The 13000-nt window shown below is 63.1% G+C and overlaps 1 protein-coding gene across 2 annotated transcripts; it reads right to left on the bottom strand.

The window, feature by feature from the left end:
- Positions 1–4221: 4221 nt before the first annotated feature.
- On the bottom strand, positions 4222–12706 carry CSF1 (colony stimulating factor 1). 2 transcript variants are annotated; one of them, XM_055819711.1, is made up of 9 exons: positions 12586–12706; positions 11178–11309; positions 9329–9391; positions 8836–9015; positions 8394–8571; positions 6580–7418; positions 6255–6310; positions 6113–6165; positions 4222–5780 (listed from the first exon to the last, which is right to left on the bottom strand). In XM_055819711.1, the coding sequence occupies exons 1-8, from the start codon at positions 12604–12606 to the stop codon at positions 6114–6116; spliced, it is 1521 nt and encodes a 506-aa protein (XP_055675686.1). In that variant the 5' UTR covers positions 12607–12706; the 3' UTR covers positions 4222–5780; position 6113. The 2 variants fall into 2 exon arrangements, with proteins under 2 accessions (XP_055675686.1, XP_055675687.1); XM_055819712.1 differs by having other exon boundaries at positions 6580–6707.
- Positions 12707–13000: the final 294 nt, after the last annotated feature.

Genomic DNA, 13000 nt, shown 5'->3' with positions numbered 1-13000 from the left:
CTCGGCGGGGGCGGAGCCGAGCAGTGGCGGGGCGGAGAGGGGGAGGAGCCGGGCAGGGGCGGGGCGGAGAGGGGGCGGGGCCGGGCAGGGGCGGGGCGGGGCGGGGGGACCGATCGCGGGGCGCATCCCCATGAAGCTGCCAAAGGGGAAACAAAAGAACCTGGATTCTCAGGGAAAAGTGTGTGTGTGTTCAGGGGGGAGGGGAAAGGCGGGGGGGATAAAAAAAAAAAATCAGGAAAAAAAATTAAAACACGGGGGAAAAAAATTGGGGAGGAAAACATAAATGGGGAAAAAGTAAAAAATCAAGGAAAAAGAATTAAAACTGGGAGAAAAAATAAATTTGTGAAGAAACAATTAAATCGGGGAGGAAACTAAGAATAAATCAGGGAAAAAAATAAAATACGGAGGAAAAAATAAAACGGGGAGGAAAAAGATACATGGGGAAAAAATAAAAATAATAAATTAAGGAAAAAAATAAACGAAAACTGGAGGAAAAATAAACTGGGGAGGAAACAATTAAATCGAGAGAAAAAATTAAAAATAAATCAGGGAAAAAATTAAAACACGGGGGAAAGATAAATGGGGGAGGAAAAAGTTAAATCGGGGGAAATTAAAAATAAATCAGGAAAAAAATAAATTAAAACATAGGGGAAAAAAATAAATTGGGGGGAAAAAAATCAGAATTCCAGAAAATGGAGAAATAATGGGGAAAACCCAAGTGACAGGGATGGTGGCAGAAGCTGGACATGGGCAGCGCCCGTGGGAGCGGGCGGGGGGGGGGGTGGGGCACAGACACCCTTTGGACCCCAGGACCCAGGCTGGGAGCAGCCATGCTGGGCCTGATCCTGCCCAGTGCTGAGCTCCGAGCCGGGAAGGCAGAGGGAGCGGGTGTGGGCTCAGTGGGATGCGGGTGCACGGGCCCAGGTGCGTGTCCAGCCCTGGGTGGGTGCACGGTCCCATCTGGGTGCCTGGTCCCAGGCAGGTGCCAGCACCCTTGGGTGCTGGGCAGGGTCAGCCCCGGCCACACAGACCCTGCTCAGCGCCAGCGTAGGGTCAGGTCCGTGACCTCCCCAGCCCTCATTACCCGTTAACGAGCTGCACGGGGTCCTGAGGTCCCTGGGTATCCCCAGCCTGCACCCACAGCCCAGATGGGGGGTGCTGAGCCCCTTTTGGGGGTGCTGGGCAGGGCTGCCTTCCTCCCCTCCTCCTCCTCCTCCTCGGGGTCCCCAGTGTGGGGTCCATGCTGGCCCCCTCATTTCAGGCAGGGACACCCACACCCATGGGGCCAGGGATACCAAGGGGCCGCATCCTGCACCATGGGCAGGGCTCAGGGATGAGCATCCACCGGGGCACCCACCTGGGATGCCAATGGGTGTCCGTCTGTCCCCACCGTGCCTCTGTCCCCACTGATGGGTGTCCGTCTGTCCTGTCCCCACCAATGGCTGTCCGTCTGTCCCAGCTGTGCCTCTGTCCCCACCCATGGGTGTCTGTCTGTCCTGTCCCAGGCCCCTGTCCCCACCGATGGGTGTCCATCCATCTGTCCTGCTGGGCACCACCCTACTTGCAGACCCACCCATGGGTGCTCACCCACCCGGCCCGAGCATCACCCCCAGGTCCATAGGGTCCCCAAACAGGCTTTGGGGACAGGCTCATGCCCCTGTCCCGGGCACCCTGACCCCAGCCCCAAGCCCCCCAGGGGCACCCAAGGTGGGGTCTGAGCCTTGCAGGGGCTTTGCTTTCCCCGGGGCATCGCCTGAACACACAAGCTGCAAAAACATCGCCATTTGGGTTAAATCCCAAGGCGGGGAGGGGGAGGCGGGATGCAGATAACATTTTTTAACCAAAATCACTGTGTCTGGCCACAAAACGGCCTCCAGCCACCAGAACCCTCCAGCAGCCAAAACCCCATCCCGGACCCACTGTGCCCCAGGAACCGCGGTCCTGGGGCCTTTTCCGGGCACTTCTGCCCCGTCAGCAGCTCTGTGGTGGCGCGGTGGCGCGGGGGGAAGCTTTCCAGGGTGGGCAGAGCCCTCTCGGGGCGCCTGGGGGGGTCTTGGGGCGCTTGGGGGGGGTCTCAGTGCAGCAGGATGAGCCTGGGAGGTCCCAGTTCCCCTGATGCTGCAAGCACTGGGGATGCAGGAGGACCCCCCAGGTTTGGTGCTGGGCGCCCAGGAGGGGTGCTGGGGCAGAGTGCCCCCCATCTGTGCCACCCCAGGAGCTGCTCGCCGACACCTTCCCCTCCCACCAACCATCTTTTGCCCAAAACCATCTTTTTTTACCCCACCCAAGCAGCTTTTTAAGGGACAAACACTCATTTTGGACCCCCAAGAGTGACCCCAGGGTGCCACCACCCTCCCTGCTCCCCTCAACCCTAGTGGGGGGATTCTTTTTCCACCCTCCCCTACAACCGTGGAGGGACGGGATATGGCTCCTGGCTCTGTGTGTCCCATGATGTGGGGGGCTGAGAGCAGTTTTTGCCCCTCCCCTCCCCCCCCCCCCCCCCGCAGGGGGCTGGAGGGGGGGTGTCGGGGCAGGGAGTCACTTCCCTGCTCCCAGCTGCGTCAGCAGCAGGGTGGGGAAGAACCCCCAGTTGTGGCCATGAGAGAAGCAGAGGGACCCTCCTTGCCCAGACCCCCGGATTTTTGCTTTTTTCCCCCGTTTTCCATGTGCTTATACAGGTTTGGGCTGCTCCAAGCAGCCAGAGGGGCTCAGGGATGAGGGTCTGTGGGGTGTAAGTTCGGAGGGGCCGGGTACGGGTGCTCCTCACAGCCCCCCAGCAGCCAGGGCCGCCTCCACCTTCGCTCCTCTGAGCTCTACCAAAGCATTAAGCTGCCACCACGGCCCTGCCATCATTCAGCTCCAGAGTTAACACCCTCCCCTGTGCAGCCGGCTTCCACCTGGAGCTGCCTGCGGGGCAGGGGCTCGCTTCCCCCAACACCCCCAAACCCGGGCAGCCTGCCCACCCCTAAGAGCAGCCTCTGACCTTAAATACCCCCACAAATCCAACCATAATGATTGTGGCCCGAATCCGGCGGGATATATATAGGTCCCACTTCCCTGGGAAGGGGATGTGGACCTGGGAAACCCCCGGGCTGCTGCTGGGGAGAGGAAGGGCTGGGCTGAGTCAGCTCCCCTCGAGGAATCCTGTTTGTCAGCAAAGGCAGAGCAACCTCAGGACCCTGACACCCGCAAAAGGCTCCCGGGTCCCATCCTGCCCTTCCCGTCCCCCCCCGGGCGAGCGATGGAGGGGGAGGGGCTTAAACTGCACCCCCAACCCCTCCGTGAGCACGCTGGTAGGGGCTCCCCATGGTGTCGAAGCCCCCTGGGTACCCCCCTGGAGATGCTGGATCGGTGCGAGAGGAGCGGGGTGCAGGGCTCCCCCATTCCTGGAAGGCAAAAGTGGCCGGGGGGGCGGGGGGGGGGGGGGGGGGGGGGGGCAAGGAAATGCCTCTTTTCGCGCTGCCTCTCCAAGTGAAGTGCTCGCAGGAAGCTTTGCCGAGAGCAGCCTCGAGTGTGTTTGCTTTAAACAGCTGCTTCCCCAGATTTCGGGGGGCCCCGCCGCCAGGGAAGGGATGCCGGGCTGAAGCCCCTGGCCCCCACGCTCCCGGAGGGACACGGGTGGGCTGGGGGGGGGCAGGAAGGTCAGACCCTCCCCTCCACCCTCGCGCCACTGGCCATGAACTCCCGCCTGCATCAACAGGAAAGCGGCCGGGAGCCTGATCCCGAGCCAGGGCTCCGGCAGCCTTCCCAGAGCCCCCCCAGAGCTGCCCCCATGGGCTCCTGGGGACTCCCCCCTGCAGGACACTAAAGCCACCCCCTCGGTGCAGGGAGGGGACACAGCCTGGGGTCCTGAGTCTAGCCCAGGAGCATCCCCTGGGCACAGGGGTCGCTCCAGCGGGACCCCCAGGTCCCAGACTCCCCCATCAGTGACCCCAGGAGCATCCCCTGCACATGAGGCTTACTCCAGCAGGGCCCCCAGGTCCCAGACCCCCCCATCAATGACCCCAGGAGCATCCCCTGCACATGAGGGTTGCTCCAGCAGGGCCCCCAGGTCCCACACTCCCCCCATCAGTGTCCCCAGGAGCATCCCCTGGGCACAGGGGTTGCTCCAGCAGGGCCCCCAGGTCCCAGACTCCCCCCCGCCTCCCCCATCAGTGACCCCAGGGCTGGGCGCAGGCTGTATCCCCTCCCCACCCCGGAGCTCCCACGCTGACACAGTGCTACACATCTCTGTTTATTAATAATATTAAATATACAAGTTGTTTTCTATTATTTTCTTTAAATAGACTTCTTTAAATGACTTTGTATAAAATATTTCAACATTTCATCGTAAAAAAAAAAAAAAAAAAAAAAACACACAAAAAAATGGAGGCAAAATAAATCCAACACAGCTTAAAGGCAAGTTTTCTCCCCCAGGAGCAGGGCCAGCACGGTGTCAGCATCTCCTTCACGGTGCAAATTGGTGCTGAGCCAGCTGCTTACACCAGCAGCAAGTTTGGCCCCAGCCTCCCTGCTGCAGTCAGGGCTTTCCTCCTGATTTACACCAATCCCTTGCACTGGAACCCCCTCCTTCTAGCAGTCATAAATACACACACACATATATATATAAAAAAAATTAATAGTAATGCTTTCTTTAAAAACAGTTTGGTTTGTCCATATTTTCTTCCATCATATAAAAATAATACTTCAAAACCCAAGAGCAGCGCAGGCCACGCTTCACATTCGGGGCCAGAGGGGTGCTGCGGTGGGGCAGGATGCAGCCCAAGCCTGGGGTATCTCTGGGGCTGGTGCATCCCAGACCAGGCTCTTCCTAAGGCCACGGAGCAGGGCTGAGCCGAAAAGCCCCCGGGTATCCGAGTGGGGCATCTCCATCCATTACACCCACGTCATTCCAGTCCTTCCCGGCCCCGTTTCCCTTCTCCAAAGCGCAGTCACCAAAGAATTCAGTCGCCAGCGAGGCCAGCTCGCAGCAATAACCCTGCAAGGGGGCAGGACAGGCCCCTCCGGAAAATCCTCCTGCGGGATCAAGGCTTTTATCCACTATATTAAAAAGAAAACCCTAACGGCATGACAGCAAGCCGAGGCCAGCTCGGGCACAGGACCGGAGCCAGATCTCCGGTGGCAGGAGGATGGGGACCAGGACGGTGCCAAGCGTCACCCCGAAGCCTGGCCCCGCGTGGGGACACAGGCACTGGTGGGCTTTAAATATTCACAGTGTGAGGGTTTAAGTTGCAAGTGGGGGCTGGGGTCGTGCAGCCCAGGGGAGGCCCGGTGGCTGACCACCCCCCCCCCCCAATCCCCCAGCATCCAGGATGCTCCAGCTGAAGGCAGGGCAGAGGGGGGGGCCATGGGTGCTGCTCCAAACCCCACCATGCTGGGGTGGGAGGAGAGCCAGGGATCTGGGGAGCTGGTCCCCTCCATCTTCAGCCAGCACCGGCCATCTTCGAGCAGGATCCATTATCCCACATCCAGCGCCAGCATCTCCATCATCCTGCTCAGCACCCTTGTGCCACACCAGCCCCGGCAAAGCCCTTCAGTATCGGTCCAACACCTTCCAGCCCTTCGCTTCCTGGTGCCTGGGGGTCCCACTCGGGGTGCATCCCCCCATCCTTTTGTCCCTGCCAGGGAGTTTTTTTTGCAGTCTCTGGCCACCGGCGCGGGGTGAGGGAGCGTCAGCATCATGGTGGGACCGCAGAGGGGCCAGCGTGTGCCCACCCTCCTTCACACAGCGAGGAGTGGCCGGATCCATCCCCCGAGCAGCTTCACATCCCGCCTCGGGCCTGGGGAAAGGAGGGGAATGATGAACGGGAGCAGAGGCTCTGCCAGGGAGGGCGGGGTGCGGGGAGAAATACATAAAAACCACAGGAAAAAATACTATATATATTAAGAAAGTGCTGGTAATGGATTAATGGGCTGCAAAACCGCATGCTGGCAGTGCTGGGGCGCAGACCTGTTCCTCTCTGGGTCTTCCCACCCCATCCACTCCCTGCCAGCAGCCAGATTTCCCTGCCTGTGGCCAAGGTCAGTGCCAGTGGGGACACTCCAGGGACTCAACACTGTCCCCGCGGGCTTGGACCGGAGCCCTGTGAGGTCCCATCCAGCCCCTGCTCACCTCAGAGGTCCTGAGTCTCCAGCTCTGGACATCCCCTCGCTCCCTGCAGCGCCCTGCGGGGGAAAGTCAGGGGGGTTTAGGGCAGGGTAGGCCAGGGCGGGGGTCCCCACAGCCCCCCCAGGCAGGATGGTACTGCACCCACCTCCTCTCCGGCTCCTCGGGGTCGCAGTCTCCATCTTCCAGTGGCCGTTCCAGGACCTGTGCAGAGGAAAGGGGAATGGGGGGGTGAGCCCTGGGGATGGGGAGGGGGCTGCAGCACAGCGGGGCAATTCCCCATGCAATGACGGGGGGAATCTCCCAGATAACATCCTCCCACCCCTCTCAGCACCACCACTTGTCCCCATGACCCCCCCCCCATCTCAAAATGATGGGGAAAGTGGGGCTCAACCCCCACGCACAGGACACAAGTGAGGAAACTGAGGCAGGAGAGGATGCTGGCGCCTGGGGAGGGGCAGGGGCGAGCTTACCCTGGACCTACACTTGTAGAAGAGCAGCCCTCCCATGGCCAGCAAGACGGCCACCACGCTGGCCACCGTGATGTATATGAGGGGCTCCCGGCGGCCCTCCCTGACGGCTGGCTCCTTCCTGCGCTGCTCTGTGCTCGGAACAAAGCCAGAGTCAAAGCTGGGGCCGGCACCGCCGTCCTGGGGCTCCCGCAGCCGGCTCAGCCCCCAGCCTCGCACCCTCGCCCCATCCCCGGGGCCACCCGGCACTTGGCCCCGTGGCTCTGGGGCCATCCTGGAGAAACGGAGCTGCATGATGGGCTCCGACGCCTCAGCGGGACGGATCCTGGCTCCATCGCCCACCGAGCCGGCGCTGGGGGATGCTGCCAGCGTGGTGATCCTGAGCCCACCGGGATGATCCGGGAGGACGGAGGCTCCCTGCTGCTGGGCCAGATCCTGCGGCAGATGGTCGGCCACCGTTTCGGTGCCCCCCTCCACCAGCTCTCCATCCCCACGCAGGATGGAGACATCCACCGCTGCCAGGCCAAGGGTCCCAGCTGGATCCAGGAGGGCTTCGGCGCTGTCGGCTGGAGCTGTCTGCTGCATCGCGGGGGACGGCACCGACGCCACGTCACCTACCCCAGCACCCAGGACCTCCTCGGTCCCTGAACCGCTGTCCATGCTACTGGGGGGCTGTGACGGGGTGTCTAAGTCAGCGAGGGTGGCATGGAGGAGGCTGTAAGGGACCTGGGTGCTAGCGGGTGCCACCTCGCTGCCGGCATGGGTGGCAGCAGGGAGGGAGGGCTGGGTGGCAGAAGGGGGGGCAGGGGACAGGCAATTGCAGTCAGGATCTGTCCCCACACCTGAAAGAAGCAGAGAGAAGAGACGGCCGTGGGGTCACCAGCCTCCAAGAGGGGCACAGCCAGCAGATCTGAGGTCGGGGGCAGCATCCCTGGCCCTCCCCGCAGCCCCGGGGAAGCGGGTCAAACGGCCCCCCAAAAAAACGGGGAGAGCCAAGGTGAGGCAGGGAACAGGCAGGGAGCAGGCAGGGACACAGGCGGCAGCACAGAGATGACAAGCAGATGACAGGATGAAGCAAACCCGAATCAGCGGGTCCCCTGAGCCGATGGCAGTGGGTTATCCACGACTTGCAGGAGCCACGTTTAACGTCCCCCACGGCACAGGAACACGGCACGGCTCCAACACACGGATGACAGCAAGACATGTCCTCCACGGGCATGCAAACACACAGCACGGGCACTCGCAAAAGCACGGACGGCAACACCGGGCTCTTCCACCCCGGCAGGCAGGGCTCTCCCTGAAGGCTTGTTCGAGGGAAACTGAGGCACGGGGCAGTTGAAGTCACACAGCCAAGGTCATGCAGCACATCGGTGGCAGAGGGGTTTCAGCGCCTTGATTTCTCCGTGTTACACTCAACCCAGGTGCTGGGGCTTTGAGATGAAGCCAAGCCTGATGCCTCCAGCCCAGCCGATGGAGATGCCTCCTTACTCCCCGCCAGCATCTCTTTCTGGCCTTGTTTCCAGCAGGATTCGGCCCAAATCCCACCTCCAAGGGGTGGCCAGCCCCCTTCTCCCCACCCTGGCTCTCCCCAGACACAGACACGGAGCTCGTCAACACACCACCCAGGCCACCCTGCAGGGATGGCCACCAGCCGAGCGACAGAGACGGGGACCAACTCAGACACATGCTGTGCCCATGACGCCCACGTGTGCCCACGGACAGGGACACGCGGCTGCCAAGCTGCTCCATGCAGGTGAACCCAAGCCCCCCAGCCCAGCACACGTTTGCCGGGCAGAGGCAAAGCCTCAGCATCTCACCTGGTGAGAATCCAGCCTTCCTGGGTCCCAGGCAGGTCCTGCGGTAGACCTGGCTGCAATCCTTCTCGAAGGTCTCCTTGTTCTGCAGCAGCTGGTTAATGTCCTGGAAGAACTGCTTCACCAGCACCAGCATCTCATAGGGGGAGGTGGTGAACTCCTCGAAGCACATCTGCGAGAGCTGGAGGAAGAGCCAGGCTCAGCAGCAGCTCCACAACCACGCAGGGCACCGGTGCCACCACCACGGGGTACCACACTGCACCCAGGGCAGGGTCTGACCCCCCATGGCTCCTGGTGTCCGTGCACACCCCAGCTCCGCTCCACTTCCAGGTCCTGCCCATGCACCCACCCCAGGATGCTCTGGACACCCCATTTCACCCAAGGATGAGGGCTCACACCCACAGCCCTGCAGATCTGGCACCCCACAAGGCAGGGGACACTGTACCTTTCTCTCCTCATCATCCTCCTCCCTGATGCAGGGGTCAACATTCTCGTCGATGCGGCTGTACATCCTGCGCACCATCTGCATCTTCTTGGCATTGGAGGAGTTTTCCTTGAACTCCGTTCGCTCCAGGATCTTGCCCAGCAGAGGAAAGGCAGCTTTCACGTAGCAGACAGAATTGTTCTGCAAGGACACAGACCCCCCACCCCAAAATTGAGATTGGTTACTTGCTGCTGCCTCTGCCCATCCTCCATCCCACTCTCTACCTGGGGGAAACTGAGGCATGGAGCCACAAAATGCCTTTCCCTGGTCCCACAGGCGGCCCAAGCCAGTGCTTGACAGTTGCCTGGCCAAGCAGGACAGGTCCCTCCTGGGCTGCCTCCCGCAAAGGGGGACAGGAGAGGGGAGACTGGGGATGCAGGGACACCCCCCACCCCACACACCAGGCAGCCCTGGTCCCCTTCTGTCCCCCGGTGTCCAGCAAGGAGCCACTCACCAGCTGCATCTTATTGATGAACTTGAAGGAGACCCTGCCCGGGTGCTGCATTTGGGTGTCAGCCTGGAAGGACAGAGCAGGATGTGACCCCACGGCCATGGGCGCTCTGAGGGGCTGCAGCTGAGCAGCCCTGAGATGTGCCGTGCCCTGGGCACAAAGGGGTGCCTGAGCCGACCAAAATCCACAGGGCTGGGGGGGGGGCGGGGTCTGCTGCCACCCATTCTTCATCCCACACCGTCCTCCTCCTCACAGACACTTCCCTAAGGTCAAACCTCAGGCAGGGGTGAGCCCCGCTCCCATCAGGACAGCGTGCCCCTCATACCAGGGATGGCTGCCTCCCCCTGCCTGCTCCCACCCCACTTCCCTTCCTCCTTCTCCTCCTCTTCCTCCCAGCACCACACAGAGCCCAGCTAGATCCTCCCAGAGTCTCCCCTGCTCCGCCGAAGCCAGGCTGCAAAAGAGCATCCTGCCATGCGGGAGGTGGCTGTGACACAGAGGTCACAGATCCCTCAGCATCACACAGCGCCGGGGTCCTGCACGCAGCGCTGCTGCCCCCCCACACCACAAGTCTTTCCGCTGGGGGTGAAAACCCACTCCAAACAAGCCCCCCACCTCCAGGATGGTATCCCAGGCTGAGAGGGCGAGGGCTGCCAGAATTGCCGGCCGGCAATTCTGGCAGCCCTCACCCTCCCAGCCTGGGATGCCGGCCCGGAAACAATTGCTCCATTATCCTGCAGAGGCTGGAGCGAGGGTTGGCTTCTCCGCCAGCGGGAAGAGGAGAGGGCTGCAATCCCCGGCAGAAAAACCACGGCTTCCATTCAAACCTGCTCCATCCCCTTTCTCGCCCCAGCCACTGCACCCGCTTTTTAATCCCCAGGGCTTGCAAAGCAAAGGCTTCCCGGGGCTGCGGGGTGCTGGGTCAGTTGGAGCTGAGGAAGCAGAGCTTGCACACACGGATCTGTTATCTCCTACCACCACAACTCGGTGCTTGAAGAGGAAGAGGTAAACCAGCCCCAGCCCAGCGGTTAGGCGCTGTGAGCCGGAGAGCTCAGTGCAAAGCAAGCGAGGATTCAGAGGCACAGCTATGGCTTCTCCGCCGCGCACCCCGTTTGCTGCAACAGCAGAATTTAATCTGCGCCAACCGTGCAAATAAATCCCTGCGTGCCCCCAATTCCCGTTTCTCCCCTGAACATCCGCGTGATTCCCCGTCCGGAGGTGAGCCAAGGGCCAGGGCGAGATACGGCTCCAGCAACCGGGATGGGGCCAGGAATTGCCTCCCTGTGGGGTGAGCAGGAGCACCCGGAGCTGCCCATGGATGAAGGCATCCCTCCTCGCCCCAGCCCGGCTGGCTCCAACGCTAGCCTGGCCGGCGGCCCCCCCTCGCCTGCCACCCACCCACAGCCCCATTGCCAGCCCAGCTTCCAGGCAAGCAGCTGGACTCAGGAATGCAGCCGGATTCCTCAGCTTAACCCCTGCGCAACCGCCCGGAAAACAGCGCCGGGCCCCTCCACGGCTTCCCCATCACCCCCGCGTCCACCCAGCCCCACTCGGGTCCCCTTCCTGGCCACGCTCCTGCCAGCTCCCACTTCCCCTCTTCTTCCACTTCTCCCGCCGGCACTTTTCTGCAGCCATCCCTGCTAAGGGCATGACAGCACGTTGCCCCCACCCCAGTGCCCGCTTGTCCCTCGTGTCCACGGATGCTCAGCTCCTGGGTACCATCACGGTGCTGGTAGAGCAGAAAATAACTCGACTTGCCTATTTTCAGCCCTAAAATAAGGGCTGATTTGTGCCTGCCCAGCCCTGAGCGAGCCCCCCTCTCCCCCCCAGCAGAGCCTGGCGGGGCACTCACCAGCTCCTCCAGCTCGGCCAGGTGCCTCTCGGTGATGATCTGCTGGCAGTAGCTGTTCTGCTCCGTCTCATGGATGCTGCAGACCAGGAGGAGGAGGAGGGACGACAGCACGGTGCAGCGGAGCAGGCACGCCTGAGCATGGCAGAGGGAAGGCTTGAAGCAGGGGTAACCCCCCCCAGCCCCCTAAGCCCCCCACCCTTCCCCACCACCCCCAGTGGCCACCTTTGTGGCGGCCAAGGCTTGACCACGATCCAGGGGATAATCCCACCGTGGTCCACCAACCCCGTGCCCATCCCCATCCTGCTATTTTTAGTAGCACCAACTCAGCCGGGAATTTCCCAGTGGTGCAGGGGCTGCGTGGCCAGGGCCTGGCTGGCATAAGCCCAGACATGGCTAGCAGCCACCTCCACATTCCCCATTAGCCCTCATCCCCTCTCCCGTACCATTTCTCAGTCTCTCCTGCAAATCTCCTCCTCCACCCCGGCTCCGGGGAGCCGTCTGACACACTGACCCACCCATCCCCAAAAATCCACTTCCCACCCTCTGGACCCCCCCAGCCTCCAGTGCCTGCACCCGCCGGGCTCTTTCCATGCAGTGGCTCTGGCGTGGCCCCAAATTCCCCTCCCAATCCCCCTGCAAGGAAGCGGGGAGGCCCCGAACCGCGGCGGGACCCCGACAGGCAACAGGGCTTGTCCCGGGGCCAAGACCCCAGAGGCGGGGATGGAGCAGACCCCCGGGGTTGGTGCTTGTGCCCCCCACCCCGCGATGCACCGGCACCGAGAGGGTGCCGGGGGTGATGGAGGGGCGGACAGGGGGGAATTTCCCTTGGAGCTGGTCCAGCAATCCTCCCCTCTTGTGAAACTGCGAGATGCCGCCCGGGCCACCGCCGAGCACGGCCACGGCTGGCTGGAGCCTCACCCCGGCGGGACGGGGCTGGAGCCTCACCCCGCGGGTCCGGGAACCGGGACGGGGCTGGAACCGGGGGCGGGATGGGGCTGGAGCAGGGAACCGGGACGGGGCTGGAGCCTCACCCCGCGGGTCCGGGAACCGGGACGGGGCTGAAGCGGGGTACCGGGACGGGACTGGGGCCGTAGCCCCCCCGCGCCGGGCCCGGGAACCGAGATGGGGCTGGAGCAGGGAACGAGGACGGGGCTTCACCCCGCGGGCCCGGGAACCGGGCCGGGGCCTCACCCCGCGGGTCCCGCAGGCGGGCCGGGGCTGGAGCATCACCCCGCCGGGAAGCCGGGACCCCCAGGCGGGGACCTGCCACGTCTCCCTGCGCGATCGAGGAGGGGGGACGAGGAGAAGCGGGCCTGGCGGAGCGGCGGGGGCTGCTCCCCCCGGGGACCCCGCACAGGTGGCAGCGGGCGCCGTGCGGCGGAGGGGGGCACGGGAGGGGCCGCCGTACCTTGGCTCCGAGGCGGGGCATGGGGGCTGCCGTGGGGCCGGGGCGGCGGCGGGGCCGGGCGGTGCGGGCGAGGCGGCGGCGGGGCCGAGCGGGGCCGGGCTGAGCCGCCGCCGCCGCCGCGCTCCCCTTTATAGCGCCGCGGCAGCATGTGGTTTATGAGAAAGGGCTGGCGGGCGGCCAGCGCTCGCGGCTCGGCTCGGCTCGGCTCGGCCCCGCTCGGCTCGGCTCGGCTCGGCCCCGCCACAGCCCGGCTCGGCTCGGGACACTCGCAGAGCCGGGGGCTGTGTGCGCGACCCCCAGCCCCTGCACCGCCACATGCACGCACACATGTGTGCACACGCACATGCATGAGCACTCCTGGGCACACGCACATGCACGCATGCACACACACATGTGCACATGCCAGTCACGGGCA

This window comes from Falco peregrinus, chromosome 16, assembly GCF_023634155.1.
Source record: "Falco peregrinus isolate bFalPer1 chromosome 16, bFalPer1.pri, whole genome shotgun sequence".
Taxonomy (NCBI): Eukaryota; Metazoa; Chordata; class Aves; order Falconiformes; family Falconidae; genus Falco; species Falco peregrinus.
The sequence above is the reverse complement of the archived record's forward strand: the minus strand, read 5'-3'. Positions and strand labels throughout refer to the sequence as shown.

Excerpts from the sequence above, each read along its gene's own strand:
- CSF1 (XM_055819711.1), bottom strand. The coding sequence starts at position 12,606 with ATGCCCCGCCTCGGAGCCAAG. Across the intron at positions 11,310-12,585 it reads TGCCCCGCCTCGGAGCCAAG|GCGTGCCTGCTCCGCTGCAC; the intron begins GTACGGCGGCCC and ends TGCCATGCTCAG. Across the intron at positions 8,572-8,835 it reads AGGATGATGAGGAGAGAAAG|CTCTCGCAGATGTGCTTCGA; the intron begins GTACAGTGTCCC and ends CTCTTCCTCCAG.